Below are 15,890 nucleotides of genomic sequence, written 5' to 3' on the forward strand. Positions count from 1 at the left end.
TTGCTCCCATGTAGGTACCAGAGCTGTAATTTGTTTTTGTCCCTCTGCCCATTGATATTGTGGCAGGTTTGGCATTCCTTTTATCCTTGGCAAGGTGTGGAAATGGAATCTGCATCCTTGTGAGATAATGTCTAGGACCCATTTGTCCTTTGTGACAATGCGTCAGTTGTCTGCAAAAAGTGCAAATTTTCCTCCCAAGGGAGCTGCCAAGAGAGTTTTGCTTGGCAGTTTGAGGTTTAAGTCATTGTGTTTGCCTTCTAGTAGTTTGGGACTGGTCTTCTCCTCCCTTCTGTGTTGCAGTGCCCCTTTGGCAAGGTTTGTAAGGGATTTGTACTTGTCCTCTGCCCCTTGGTCGCCTGTATTTACCCCTCTGTGGTCTGTCAGAAGCTGGAAAGGACCAATTTTTTGTTGGCCAATTTCTGCTGAAGCATGGGGGCTGTACCTGTAAGAAATCTTTGACCGTCTGCATAGATTTTGCCTTATCCTCCATTTTCTTTAAAACCTCCTCTGCTTTAACTCCAAACAAGACATCCTGCTGTACGGGTGCATCTAGTAACTTTACTTTGACATGATCAGGCAGAGATTGTTCCTTTAACCAAGCATGCCTACGTATAACAGACCCAGTAACAGCTGCTCTAGAGGAAGCTTCCAAGGCATCAAAACCACATTGTAAAGTATGTTTGCCCACCTGTTCAGCTGCATGCAACAGATCCTGCATTTCCTTGAATTAAGACTGTTGAGGGTGCGTGCCCAACTTTTGTTTTATTTGAGAGATTAGGAATTGCTGGTATTTAAGCATGTGGAATTGACAATTTAGTGCTCTCATAGCTAGAGTAGCTGAGGTGTAAACCTTCTTCCCCCACCTATCTAGTGCTTTGGAGTCCCTTTCAGAGGGTACAGGATTTTTAGCCATAGAAGCCTTTGCCCTTTTGGGACCCTGGGAGATTGTCTCTGGGTCAGCAACAGGGCTTTTGTATAGGAATTTGTGTGAATCAGGCACACTCTATAGTATCTATCTGGTTTGGCTGGGGCAGGAGGCAGAGAATCTGGATTTAGACTAGATTCTAAGAAAACATCATCCACAATGTCTAAAACTGGGGGGATAGCAAGTGGTCTGTGCTGGGGGAATAAAAGAAACTCTCGGAGCCTTTTCTTTGAGTCGGAGTAGTCCTGACCTTCCCAGTGGAAATGTTCCCTCATGGTATGTAAGGTTTCTCCAAAGGAATAATCTTCAGGGGGAGAAGCTGAGGGAATGGAGTCTTCAGCATCAGAATCTTCATAAGGGGGAAAGGAGTAATCCTGTTCCTCAGAGGAGCCTGAGGAAACAGACACTTGATCAGAGGAGGTATAATCCTCCTCTTGTCTAGGCCTTTTGTAGGGGGGGGGGGGTTGGGAACCCCTGTTCAAAGAAATCAAATCTTCAGCCATTTTAAGCATCTGTTTCTTAGGCATGGGGCCTTGATCTGGAGACTGAAGTGTAGTCTTTTTTGGTTTTAGAGGAGTCTTAAGCTTAGCATAAGATTTTATGGCGAGAGTAGTCGGTCTGAAGACACCTTCAGAAACCGAAGGTGTTTCTGCAGCACCGGCTTCTCCTTCTGCAATGTCGTCGGTAGGGCCTAAAGAAAATAGCTGCGTCGGCCTAGAACTCTCTGCTGGAGAATCCAAAGTGGTCTGGGGATCCAATTCAGCGGTAGCCAGGGGCTGCGTAGGCACCTCACTGAAAACCAGAGAACCGGCGGCCGGCCCCAGCCGAGGCCTCTGAGTCTGGCTTGGATCAAGGCTGCCTGTCTTTATCTTTGCGTTTTTTATGCACGCCGGTAGTCGGTTGCTCCGACGGCATAGTGTAATTAAATTGCCTACCGAAGTAGTGTCGTGCGAAATCAAAGTGTTGCTTTATAATTCGCTTATTGAACCTAGCACAAAACCGACAACCAGTGACGTTGTGGTCTGGGCCTAGGCAAAGTATACAAAAAGAATGAAAGTCCTTATGAGGTATTTGCTTCCTACAAGAAATGCAATTGTTAACTTTTTCTGACATCGGACTGAGGCAAGAAAAGGTACCCCAACAGGGTACTTAGCTTTGAAGACTTCGGACTGAAACTCGATTCGAAAATCTCAGGTGTCGGCCGACAGGTACTTGCGAACTGCTTCTGCTTCAGGCACCGCGCAGCAAGAAAGACTGACGAAAATGGCGTTGGATGCCTCTCATATACCCCTGGCGCACTGACGTCAGGGAAGAAGCAACAGCAACCGACGCCGGACCAAGACTTTGGAATTCGGGCCGACTGCGGGACCGCCTGACGGCAGGATAACCCAAGTGTGATGACTGCAGCAGGGTAACATGATGAACATCAACCCACACATCTTGGCTCTCAAAGGACACCCTAACACTTATGAAAAATTGGGATAGCACCTGGAAACACTGGTTAAAAACTAAATCTACTGTGGTACTCCAAAAATATAAAGAGCTCAGAAATCTCACAAAAAAAAAAAAAAAATTAAAGACAAAAAAAAAATTCTATTATGAGGCCCAATTCACCCACAACTCTAACCCTAAAAAATTTTGGTCTACCATTAACATGATCCTATACCCTGGAACACCCACTACCCAAACCCCTACCCCAACAATACTACAAGAAACCGCCACTCTACTAAAAACTCTTATTTCACTGAATCTATTTGCAAACTAACTCAAAATAGACCAAAGTAAAAATCTACCAACCACTACTACTAACACCACAAAAGTACCACCCCTTTTTTCTTTAAATCCCGCCCTCACTGCTTATATTGAATCCCTTCTACTAAAAAGTAAAAACATGCTCACCCTCTGCTGATAACCCCCCTTCTTAAGTTCCCAGCTCACTCGATAGCCTACCCCATCTGTATACTCAAATAGATCAGTCCAAAAATCTAATGTCCCTGACATCTGGCTATCTTTCTACATCATACCATTAAACAAAGGAGGTAACTCCACCGATCCATCAAATTATAGACCCACAGCCATTCTCTCTCCACTCTCAAATTCTAGAAAGATGCATATACAGTTTCTGAACTATCTAATTGACAAAAAACCTTTTGATCCCCTACACAACATGGCTTCGGGCCAAACCATAGCACATCTACCACCCTCCTGTCTTTTACACATACTGACGGAGAGGCAAGAGCAAAAACCTACTGGTGTCATGTCTTTTCTTGACTTCTCGAAAGCTTTTGAGATTGACTCTCACTCTGAACTACTAAGTGAACTAGCTGATCCTAACCTCTCCTCCTCTGCATTCTCTGGTTCTCTAAATACCTTTCAAATAGACTACAGTCAGTCAGTTGACTTTCTACCTGCACCCCTTTCGTAACCATCCAGACCGACATCCCACATAGCTCTATTCTGGGACATCTTTTTAACATCTTCACAAACAATCTCCACTTTTCCTAAACCACTGCCTCCCTAATACAAATATGCAGATGACTCTACTCTTATATCCTGCTCTAATGACATCTCCCATCTCCACTCAAGGATTCAAAACACTTTTTTCAACTTCGAACAATCCCCAACTGATGACCAGCTCATACTAAACCCCCAAACAACAAGCTCCTCCTTTTCCTCCCTAAATCCCTCTCCCAGCATAAAACCACCTTTTTCATCTCATTACATGACAATACCCTTATCAAAGCTGACTCGGACACTAAACGTCTGGGTATTATAACTGATGACCAATTAAAATTTTACTTCCATATTCAATATGGTATTAAAAAGACAAATCATAAAATTGGTCTACTTTACAGAAACAAAAATTTCCTTGTCTGTAACTCCAAACCCTCTGTTGCTCAGAATCTCTTCCTGTACTCGCATTTCAATCTACCCTATTAAACAAACTGCAACAAACTTAACACTGCTCGATTTGCCAGTAAATCGACCATATAAATCCCATCATTCCCTTGCCTTAAAACAGCTTCAGTGGCTCGAGTTCCCCCAGCTTCTTCTTCTTTTTACCCAGATGCAGATCACTCGCACCTAACTGAACAAACCCTCAGCATGCCCTGCTCTATCCTCTCTCATATCCCTCTACTCCCCCTCTTGAACTCTATGCAACTCACCTTCTTAGTATTTACAAAACCAACAAAAACAGTGGTAAACTTCTATATAAAAGCACAGTGTCCCAAGCCTGGTACAACCTCCCACCAAATATTCGTAACATCAAACTCTACAACCCGTTTCAGAACTGAACTTAAAGACTACCTTCTTAATGTGAACTCCTGCCGATGCTGGGACCCTACTTAATAACACCCCATGTCTTTATACAGCCCATTACTCAATCAGCCTTCCAAGACATATACCCTCTGTAACACTAATCATGCTTTTATTAGACATATACCCCTGACTGTTGTAATTCTACAATTTACTAGCGGAAACGTAATTTCTGTACTTCACTTAGCGCCTTACTTCTGTATTTATTTTTTCATATTAACTATTACTGTAAACATGTGCAATGATATAACTATTCAGTCTTGCTTTTAAATGTTATTTGTTCTTGCCTATGAACGTATGATACATACTTTGTAATACTCTAGTTCTTTGAATGTATCCTCACTAATATCCTGTATATATTTTTTTCTATCAGAGCTTTTCTCCTCGGGTCTCCACTGAAAACAGACCTTTTGCTCAGCTGGACTAACCCGGCGAACAAATGACAAACAAATAAAGAAGTTAAGATGACAATAGTAAAAAGTAGTGAGACACTGTTGCTGTGTGAAGTACTCTAGGGAACCACACTTAGAGTTAACATTTATCTGCTTACTCCAAGACGGTGCAAACTATGTCACATATATTGTGAGTGTACAAATAGTACTACTTTCACTAAGTCTTGCAAATTACAGCTAGACACTTGGTATAACCAAGCTCGTACAAAATCAGTAAGCAGCATTTTAACAGCGTAAACTTGTTCCCAGTGTTAAAGATACAGCACTGCTCCCACTTATCCTGGGTATCATCACCATGGTGATCTCCAACAGGCTTCACCATATCGCAGCACCTCTAAACACATTAAACAGAAATAAAAATATTTACACACATACGTTTCTTGCACTAGGAGCTTCTGCTCCACTGCAAAAGACTTGTGTCCAGTCACCAAGGCAACCTTCAGGCCAGTACCATCAGTGTAAATGTTAAACACCTTGCACACCTGCAAAAGAAACACAGGGGTTGGAGTATTCAGAAATAAGGAACAACAAATGAAATGCAATTTAGAACAGCAGTACAACATTCAACATACAAAAATAAATTCTGAGCACCAGCACTTTGTGAGAAAGAGGGTAGCAGAGAAATCATTCTAAACATCAAGTTCATCAAAAACTGTTACAGAAGCCTGGTTCTACTGTTACAGAAGTCTGGTTCTACTATTCCATGGTACATTTCCCCATCAAGGTTACAGCGACAATTTGAAGCATCACATTGCTAGCAGTCGAGAGAGGATATACATTCTATAATGGGCTCTAAAAACCTTAACAAATGTGCACAACAGTAAGACAGTGCTAGTTTTAATGAGGAAAACACCTGCTTTCAAGAGCTGTTGCTGCTCTGCATTGTCTGCACTAGGTCTCGTTTTCCACATGACTAGGGAATTCCATATACTTTTGGATGCAGCACTCGCTGGTTTAATAGCAGGTTTAAGTTTACTGTAGCTCAGAAGGCTGAAGCACATTTTTTTAAACCTTATCCAATGTTCATTTTTACTCTTCATATGGATAGACATTTAAAACCATTATTTTTACATCACTGTCTTGTTCATCCCAAACACCAGTCTAGCAGAAACCCCTCAGTCAAGGATTCCCTTGCTACCTCTAAGGACTTACAACTGTGCCTACCGCCTACACTATACACCAGGAACAGCAGCACATTACTAGCATTCCAGAGTGTAACTAAGGTACCACTGCAGCTCAAAGATACTAGGGGTGTCTTTTCAACCACTACCCCGAGCCTTCCTCTTGAAGATATTTGTATACATTCATGTAGTCTACAGTAGGACCAAGACTGCGTGTGAGGCAAATTTGAAAAGCACATAGCCAAAGCCATGTGACATTCATAAGAGTAGTACAACATTCCCCTCAACGCCCAGTGACAAAGCAAGATACTGGATGTTCTACTGTACTCAATTCCCAGGATTCTAAATAAACCCAGGTCATCACCAGCATAGTCTGGAGACCCCATATTCACATTTGTTAACTGGGTAAGTGGACTGTTTCAAAGTCCCTTTTCAGCTATGATCTGGGCCAAAGAGACAGAAACTGGTGGCATCACTTATTAGCTACATCAGCTAACACAATAAAATTTGATGTTAAACAGAAAACAACTATTCTACAGCTCTGCATTTAGAATATGACATTCATACTACTAAGCATGTGTTTATGTATGTCCTGTAAGGCGCACACAACAGGTCAATTTAAATTAAACTGCAAACACGTAAATATAACAGTTAAGATGCACATCAAAGATACAGGACATGTACATAGAATATCATCAAGTAGATGCATGTTTGTGTATATATAAACGCTGGTATGCAGCAGGTTGTGAGAAGTAGGTGTAGTACACGTTAAGACAACTGTTGTCGTACCTTCATCTGCAAGCCCAAGACACCAGCGGTTTTGCTGTCTTGGTACAATGTACCTGGCTAACCGAAATGTAAAACATTAGCTACTGCAAAGCTGAGGAAGAACAATGATAATACAGACTATAGAAACAACTAACAGCAGCAGCCCCTGTTAAAAACAGTGAAAGCAGAACAAGATCGGATAAAGATCAAGAAATGGGAGGACAGACAGCGAGGATAGAAAGAGGTCAGCGTGACTTGAGAGATACCTGGTGATGCTGAATGGATTACTAATGTCCACTGAATAGGAGTGGATTATTTAGGGAAACAGATCGATGTAAACAGAAAACAAGAAATGGGGCTAAAGATCAGGTTGTGGCAGTCAGACAGGCAGGCAATTCCAGACTGCTGGAGCAAATCTGATGAAAGCACATTCAAAGATGGTGAGACAAATGTGGGGACAATACAGCAAAGTGTATAATAGCAGGTGGTTGCTTTTGCAGTTTAGGTGTGGGGGGTTAAGGAGGAATTTGGAGCTTGTTGTGAAAAGGAGGAAAGCAACTTGATATGGAGTAAGTATATGACAGAAACTTGTAGAGGTAGATATAAGGGTCAGCAAATTTGGCAAAGTATATTAACTAGACTTTTTTTTTAAGTTACAGTATTCTGACAGTAGTTGAGAGTGATTACAGAAGGGCAGATTCTATCTTACAGATTAGGCCATTCTTTGTTATTAATAAGCATCTTTGTGGGGTTAGAGAGAGTCATAATTTTATAAGCTTGTTTTAACTGGGTTGAAATTTCAGTTGCTAAGGTTAGGTCAAAGTGATTAGAACACTCATCTTTAGCGACAGCATTACCCGTAAGGGAAAGTGAGGTACAGTGGCAGAAGAGGTGCAAGTTTGGGAGTGGATCCCAAAAAGCACCAAATTCAATACTGACCTTTTTACTTCCTACACCAGTCAGTGAGCTTTAGACTGCACTTGTAAGAGTGGGCAGCTATTTGTTATTACTGGTGTTGACTCGATGTACAACTGTCCACTGCTGACGAATGCTAAAATCATTCTTTTGACTTGGAATGTGCTTTCATCCAGATGTACATTTGCCATTACAACTTTCCTCTAGGCACTGCTACCTTGATCCTGTTTAGGAGTACAATATCAAAATGTCTATTAAAAGTGTGCATGAACAACTTACCTTTCCCATTACATAATAACTGGTGTTAGTCTGTACCTCCATATTTACTGTGATACAGTCTTTTCTTCTGAATCAAATATAGTTTATAATACTTCACTTTTAATTCTATTCCTTTACACTATTTATTAATTAATTTATTTTTGATTTAACATTTATCGGGTCTAAATTCATACCTAGGTTCACTCCTTTTCTGCTGCTTCCATGCGAGTTCATGTAACAATCTTTTTTTTTTGCTCTACATATCCATCTATTGTTTAGACAGAGTTCAGCAATTTTAAGAAATGTCAAAACAAATCCTTTCTTCACTCAGCAGTAACTGTTTTTTCATAAATTATGTCATTTATTTTACCTCTTCCAACTCTTCCATATCTTGCTCATTCACTTCACTCTTTGCTGTACAAACCGTACAGTTCTTCTCAAGCCAATGTTAGCACATATCTGTTATATTCCAGAGCCACACCATCATGGACCACTGCTGAAAGGTTCAAAGTTATTAATGAAGAAGGCATCAATAGTAAGATTAAAGACATTCAGCATGAATCGAAGATTACTCCCAGCATATTCTGGCTGTGCTTCTGTCATGAAATAAAAGTCATAATACAGCTTCCAGTTTTAACTTTAGTGCGTAGAACATATTAGGAAGGACAAAATTATTTTCCACTAAGTAACATGAATGCTTTATGTTAAAGTGGAGGATACTGATTTTAACAGCTCAAGAACACAATCATCATCATCCATCATCAACCTCCTTTTCCCTCATTTTTGACTACATGGGATTGCATCAACTGTCCCCATCTCTCTCATTTCAGTCCCACTCAGCCACCTTCTTTAACAGTCATTTGGTGGTCATACCCGACTGCTGCAGGTCTTCTCTCTCACAGTTCATCTATCGCTTGGCTGGATGTCTACATTTCCTATTGTTTTCTCTCAGTTTCTCAACAATCTTTTTCATGAAATCAACCTCTCCTTTCTTGCACATGTACCTAAACCACAGTAATCCATTCTCTTTGACCTACTCTAGAAGCTGTTGCTACTCTGGCTTGTGTTCTGAAGTCCTCATTTCTTCATCTGTTCCACAGTAAGCATCCCACCACCCATATCAGGCTCTTCATAAGTCCTCATTTCTTCATCTGTTCCACAGTAAGCATCCCACCACCCATATCAGGCTCTTCATCTCTATCACCAACAGCTCCAACTGCTCTGCCAACACTGTCCAGGTTCCTCTACCATGCAACAGTACTAGTCACACCACTGGTTTGTACACCTTAATTTTCAGCTTCTTTGGCATTCTGCTTCCACACACTACCAGTGATATACTGTGCCAGCTGAATACAGCACCAGATTCCAGCTTTAACTACCTCATTTAGTCCTTCCTTCTCCTCAGCCACCCCTCCCAGACACCTAACACTATTAACCTGTTCCACTATTTCCCCTTCTCTGAATTTAAAGCTTTTTTTTTTAACCTTATTTGCGGCCCTGACAATTGTCTTGCCTGTACTCAGTTTCATCATATGTGTCTTCAGTTTTGTATTCCATTCCCCTGTCATTTGCTGAAGATTTTGTTCAAAGTCTGCTTGTAATGCCACATGGCCAGCATACAACAGCTTTGGCAATGTCCCCCTCCAACTCATTTGCTAACATAGTCCATCACCAGTATAAACAGCAGTGGGCTCAGAGCTGAACCCTAATGAACACTCAACACCCAGTGGGAGGTCATCTGAGAGTCTGAACACAGTTTACATTTCTGTCATTGGGTCACTCTACACAGCCTGCATTAATTCTACCAATGATTCTAGGACCACAGGGCAGTAAAAAGTTAGCTCTCCTCGGACCTTGTATGTTTTCTCCAAAGTCCAGGAATGTCCCAGTGGACTCTTACCTCACCTTCTTCTCCATTATCTGGTTTCACTGCAAACATACCATCAGTTGTCCTGCATCCTGATCGGAATCCAAATTGTTCATCTTCCATCTTACCTTCGACAATTCTGCATACTCATTTATCAATCACCCTCGTCAGCACCTTCATGTAGTGTGATGCGAGCTTGATACCTCTGTACTTTACACAGTTGTAAGTGTCCACTTTGTTCTTTACACTTATCACTAGAATACTTACAGTGACAAGTGGAGTACCACAAGATTCAGTCCTGGGTCCTCTCCTGTTTGGTATCTACTTCTCTGAAGTACAGGCTAACACAGAAGGACTTTGGCTAACAAAATTTGCAGATCACCGAAAACTAGGTGCCATAATCGAAACTCCTAATGATGTGGACATCCAAAAAAAGGGCCTCAATGAGACAGATGCCTGGTGTCAAAGCCATGGCCTCAAGCTCAATGCCAAAAAGTGTATTGTCATCCCCTCTGTACCCATGAACTACAACACTGGCAGTAGTATACTTAACAGTGAAAGTGTGATGAGACCTTGGGACACAGGTGGGACAGTCGTCTCCTTTGATAATTACATCATCACAGTAGTCAGGAAATCCTTCTACGTGGCACACCTCATCACAGTAGTCAGGAAATACTTCTACGTGACACACCTCATCACAAAAAATTTCTCATCCAGAAAAAGAGAGGTCATTGTTTCCCTTTACTCATCAATCATTACACCCATTATAGCGTACAATGCCCCTTTTGGTTATGTACCTCACAAGACATCTATAAGTACTGGAAAGGCCGCAGAAATACCTCACAAAGAGGATTACCAGCCTCAAACAGATGCCCTACACAGACCTTCTCAAAAAACTCCAGCTTTACTCCGTCGCATATCGCCTACTCAGAGGTGATCTCTGCCTAACATACAAAGCTATGTCAAACCCAGAGCTGTTGGACATGCCCCACTTAAAGAAATCCCAATCCCTCCGAGCTACATGCACTAGTCACCACAATAAACAGAACATGCCAGAGGGATAGATTCCTGTCCCAGAAACTTCCCATACTCTGGGATAAACTACCTATCTATATCAAACAAAGCTCCTCATTAGCACTCAAGAAAAATCTTGATGATTGGATGGGAGATAGGAAATTCACCACGGGGATCACTTCTGTGGCTCTGCTAGACAGTGGCACAGGAAAATAATTTTCTTGGGTGGCAAAAGCCAAGGTACTTTTTTGGATGGGCTTGTATAGGCCTAGGGCCGACAGCCCAGTACCTACCTATGAACTTTCCAGTCATCTGGGATATGCTGCTCTCCTATCACTATGAATACTCTCAGGAGCCATTTCTTTCCTAACTCATGCAACACCTTGATGATATCTGATGCAACTTCATCGGACTCGGTTTCTTTTCCTCTCACCATTTTCTTTAATGCTATTCTTTCTTCTTATAGGGTGGGCTCCTCTTCATTTATCACTATAGGATTTTAAGACAGTACAGCTTCTGCTGAAATAGAAGCTACTGGAAGTACTCCTTCCATGTGTGTCTGATGTCAGGTGGACTTATGAGCATGTTGCTGCTGGCATCCTTTATAGTGTCTGATGACTTTTTTATCTGCCTTTGACTTGCAGTGTTTCTTTGTGCCATCTGCTAAGTCATATGTCAGAAACTGATGAGTGTCTGACATCTTGCCCCTTGCTACTGCAACTGGTCCAATCTCCCACATTCTTCTGGACTTTTATTTTTGATAACTTCCTGGACGTCTGCATTCCAACACAGCTCTCCTTATGCCTCTTAATTCCATACCAGGTTTGGCTGCATATCTACAATCTTCACACATTCCATGGGTGAAAATACCATTATTCCTCAGCTCCATCTATTTCCTTTTCTTCTTCATCACGAGGTTCTAGAACCCAGAGCACTTTCTTGAACTCTTGTACTTTTGCTCCAATCAACTTCCAGATTTTCAGCCTAGTCTCTGCTGACCTAAGAATCTTCTTTAAACAATGAATAATAACCAAAAGTTCTTATCCAACGGTGTAAATCCCCCTCTGTTCAGAAACCAAACAATAAAGAACAAGCCAAATATAAAGACAGAGAGGTAACCAAAGCTGCTCAATAATCCATTCATAAAGTGCCTGTAACTGCAACTGGGATATTCTCCAAGAACCAAGCTTAGACTTAAAAGCAAAAGAATTTATTTGATAAAATTGTTGTCGGTAAGCGCTTTCACATTTGCTTCCTCAGACCGTTAACATTCAAAAAATCAGTCTGCTCCTTTTATAGTAGTCATGTGTTTCATCTTATAAAGCTTTAAAGTGATACAAACCAGGTTACTGGAAGCATCATTAAAAAAGTTCAGTGTCTTAACACTTCTATGCTAAACAAAAGAAATTCACATCTATTAAGAATTTACAAAATACACATCATTCAATGCTTACTAAGAACTTACTGATATATAATGCTTGTTGCTAAAAAAGACATATCTTAATAATAGTAACTGCAGCCATTAGAAAAGGCATCAACTGTTACATAAAGCTCAAAAAATGAAAATTTCTCAATCAGTATGTGCTATATATGCATTAAAATGTGTTAAACTGTGTATACCATTTATGTAAAGAACTATCAAAAACATTGTAAGTATGCTAATCATACAAAACAATATTCACAAAACTGATAGAAGTCACTAATCGTTAAAATCACAAGTTGAGAAGTCACTAATTAAAAAATGCATGCATTTATAACAGATATCTTTAAAAACATTTCCTAAGGCATTTTCAAAAGCCTATCATTATATATTTACACTAAAAAACTATCTAAACATAGAATTACAAGTTGTTAATATTGTAAATAGCGCTTATTTAAGGCGCCTGGCTCTTAACACTGGTCTAATAGAAGCTCGCTCATTAAGGCCACTGCCTTTGTCTGCTCTAAGCCGGATCATCCAGTTAACTTCTACTCTCTCAGTAGTATTACGAATATTCCCTCGTCTTAATATTGGCAGGACACTATCTATAGCCATGAAAATAAAGCTGTGTTGGTTACCATACTGACCTACATGCTTAGCCAGTGCATTATTATTATGTCCAATCCTAATAGCATATAAGTGCTCTCTAATCCTAGTTTTAAATGCCCTATTAGTCTTACCAACATAGAAAGCTTGGCATTCTTGGCATCTAGCCAGGTATACCAAGTTAGATGTATTACATGTGGCATCAACTCTAAAGGTAAATGTCTGGCCAGTATCTGGGTGCTCAAATGTATTTGCTTCACATATATACTTGCAATATTGACATTGTTTACAAGGATGGGTTCCCATCAAAGCCATTTTGTCTTGCCCATCATGGCGGTGACAGAGTAACATCTTAAGGTTGTTCCTATTTTTATACTGAAACTTAGGGGTAATGCCCACTAATGACCCAATCTCCTGATTGCTGGTAAGAATCGGCCAGTGCTTATGGATAATGTCAATAATGTCCTTTCCATCATTAGTGTAGTACATTTGTATTTTTATTTGCTCATTGTCTACTTGTCCAATTATAGGCTCATGTATATGATCAGAGAAGTAGGGTGCCGCTCTATTTGATCTTAATCTATGTATGTCTTCTATAGTTCTTTCGACTTAATGTGATTTGTAACCCTTTTGAGCAAGTCTCAATTTAAATTTATCTAGTTCATTCAGATAACCCTCTTGTGTGGCATTAAGCCTAGAAATTCTCATACCCTGGCCTTTAATAATATTCTGAAATATATAACGTGGGTGCATACTTGTCCTATGTAAGAGGGCATTCCTATAGCATTTCTTCCTATACACACCAGTATTCACTTTTTCTCCTAGCACCCTCTCCACATAAACATCCAAGAAGTCTATACGATGTAAAGAGTACTGATGTGTAAATTTCAAATAGGGGGTCAACCCATTGACCAAGGTCATGTATCTATCAAGTTCAACTTGATTACCTTGCCAAACAAGAAACACATCGTCCACAAAACGACGATAAAAGCATACGTGGGAGGCATGTAAACCACAAGGAAACAATACATCCTCTTCCCACATAGCTAAAAACATGTTGGCGTAGCTGTTGGCACATGAAGTGCCCATAGCCACGCCATCACGCTGGATATATGCATCTGTTCCATATATAAACACATTGTTCTCTAAAATGACTTCCATAAACATAGAAATCAAGTCAATATGTTTTTCTGTATATTCGCTGTGTAGCATCAAATACTTTTTTATGGCCTCTACCCCTCTCTATTAGGTATGATGGTAAATAACGATTGGACATCCATAGTGACAAAATACATATTCTGAGACATATTAGTATTCTTAAAGAACTTATATAATTCTACTAGAAATTGTTTGGTATCCCTGAGAATGTACTCATTTTGTTCAACAACAGGTCTTAAATATTTCTCTACATATAAAGAGAAAGGCTCAGTGCTCCAACCGCCTCCTGAAACAATAGGCCTCATGGGGGGGGTTTGTGCCATGTTTATGTATTTTGGGGATGCCATGTATACTTGGTATCATAGGGTACTCCACAAATAAATATTTTGCCAATTCCTGGTCAATGCACTGACTAACTTCCAAATCATGAACTATATCTATCATTTTATAAATGGTACTCTGAAGCTGTTGTTCAGATATAGTCTTATAGTACCTATCATCTGCTAACATGTCCAACATGTTATTATGATAATGTAAAAAATCCATCACCACCAAAGGGCCTCCTTTATCTGCTGGTCTAAAAATTACATTTTTATCTGCTCTAAGCCTATTTAATGCCTGCTTCTGTTGGAAAGTCAAGTTATATGACCTATGTGAACTATGTGTTCGAGTAGCAAATAACTGATCGACTTCATCTTCTACAACCTTATAGAAGGCCTCTAACAGGGGGTGATTTTGGGGTACATATTTACTCAATTTTCTCAATGATGGTTGCACACAATTAACATTATTACCAAACTGGTATCCAAGCATTACATTTCTACTAAACAGTTTCAAGTCTGTGAGTACATCGGTGATTCTACTATTTACACTAGGGATAAATGTTAAACCCTTATTTAATAGTTCAAGTTCATATGGATCCAAAGGTCGATGCGAAATATTCCATACTAGGTCAGTGTTCATTTGTTCCACATTTTCTTGAGTGTCTGTCCTTGTGTCCTTTCCCCGGACAGTTTGCATTTCTGCCTTCCCCGACTGGCAGACCGGTCTCGTCTCTGTCGCCTCCCAAAGATATGGGAAGGGGAAACTGGGGAAAATTTTTTTCTTGTGGTAATTGTGAAGAACTCAGAGCAATGTTCTTAGTGGTCTTAGAGCGTACTACAGGACCCTCTGTTGGCTCTATGCTCACACTACCTCCATCTATATGTACTTCAGCTGTAACCAGACTTTTATGTGAGTGTGGTCCTGTAACACTGGAGGACCCTGGGTGAAGATTAGTAGATGTAACAGAGGCTTGTAAGCATGATGATTGTTCTGGTACAGTGTTAAGTTGTATATGGCTCTCTATTTGGTAGGGGCGCTGTTATTTGAAGTCATAGTGTTAGTCGGATTGTGCTGGACTCTAGGCCAAGTAAACACATGAGATGTGCGATAATCTCGTATATCCCTATCTATTTTGTCCTTCTTTTGATGTATAAGTCGTCTTTCATAGACCATGATGCCATCCAGCATATTGGAAACTGCTCTATCAGCTAAAGTCTCTGGATATTTGGTGCTAATATCATATTGTTGAATCATAACTGACTGTTTTAGTTCATCTTCTATAGGTTTAAAAAAGTCTAAAAGAAGCTGCATGTACTTCATACTATGTTCAAGATTTAACTTCTGCCATTTAGTGAGAAGCTCAGGGTACTGATCGCCATAAGTCGGCATCTTCAGTACTCTTAAACCTCTTGGTACTATATTCTTTTTAAGGCATGCTTCAAAATGCAGTCTTTGTGTAGACAACCGCTTCAATTTAAGCATATCAGCCTCCAAATTATGAACAGCTTCCTGCAACTGTTGTTTAATGTCTGTAGAGAAAGTATCAGAACTTTCCCGGTCTTCTGTTTCATAATACAGAAGTGGATTATCATCATTAAATATACAGGCCATTAACTTCTTCTTTAAGCATTCGCTCCTGTTAGCAATATCAAAACTTTTATCACTTGCCTGTTTGTTAAGGTGAGATCTTGCTTCAGTGTTACTTAATGTTGGCAAACCGCTTGCTTCAGCGTCTTGTGCTGTG

General features: G+C 40.3%; 1 protein-coding gene across 1 annotated transcript in view; it reads right to left on the reverse strand.

The window, feature by feature from the left end:
* The window catches only part of DDX51 (DEAD-box helicase 51), a 523,171-nt gene that overhangs the window by 304,920 nt on the left and 202,361 nt on the right, over window positions 1-15,890 (reverse strand). Inside the window, exon 7 of the mRNA XM_044068677.1 lies at window positions 5,071-5,177. Coding sequence (XP_043924612.1) covers window positions 5,071-5,177 — 107 coding nt within the window. The remainder of the gene's footprint in view (window positions 1-5,070; window positions 5,178-15,890) is intronic.

The sequence above is a fragment of the Protopterus annectens genome, chromosome 4.part0 (assembly GCF_019279795.1).
Source record: "Protopterus annectens isolate FY-2018-M chromosome 4.part0, PAN1.0, whole genome shotgun sequence".
Taxonomy (NCBI): Eukaryota; Metazoa; Chordata; order Ceratodontiformes; family Protopteridae; genus Protopterus; species Protopterus annectens.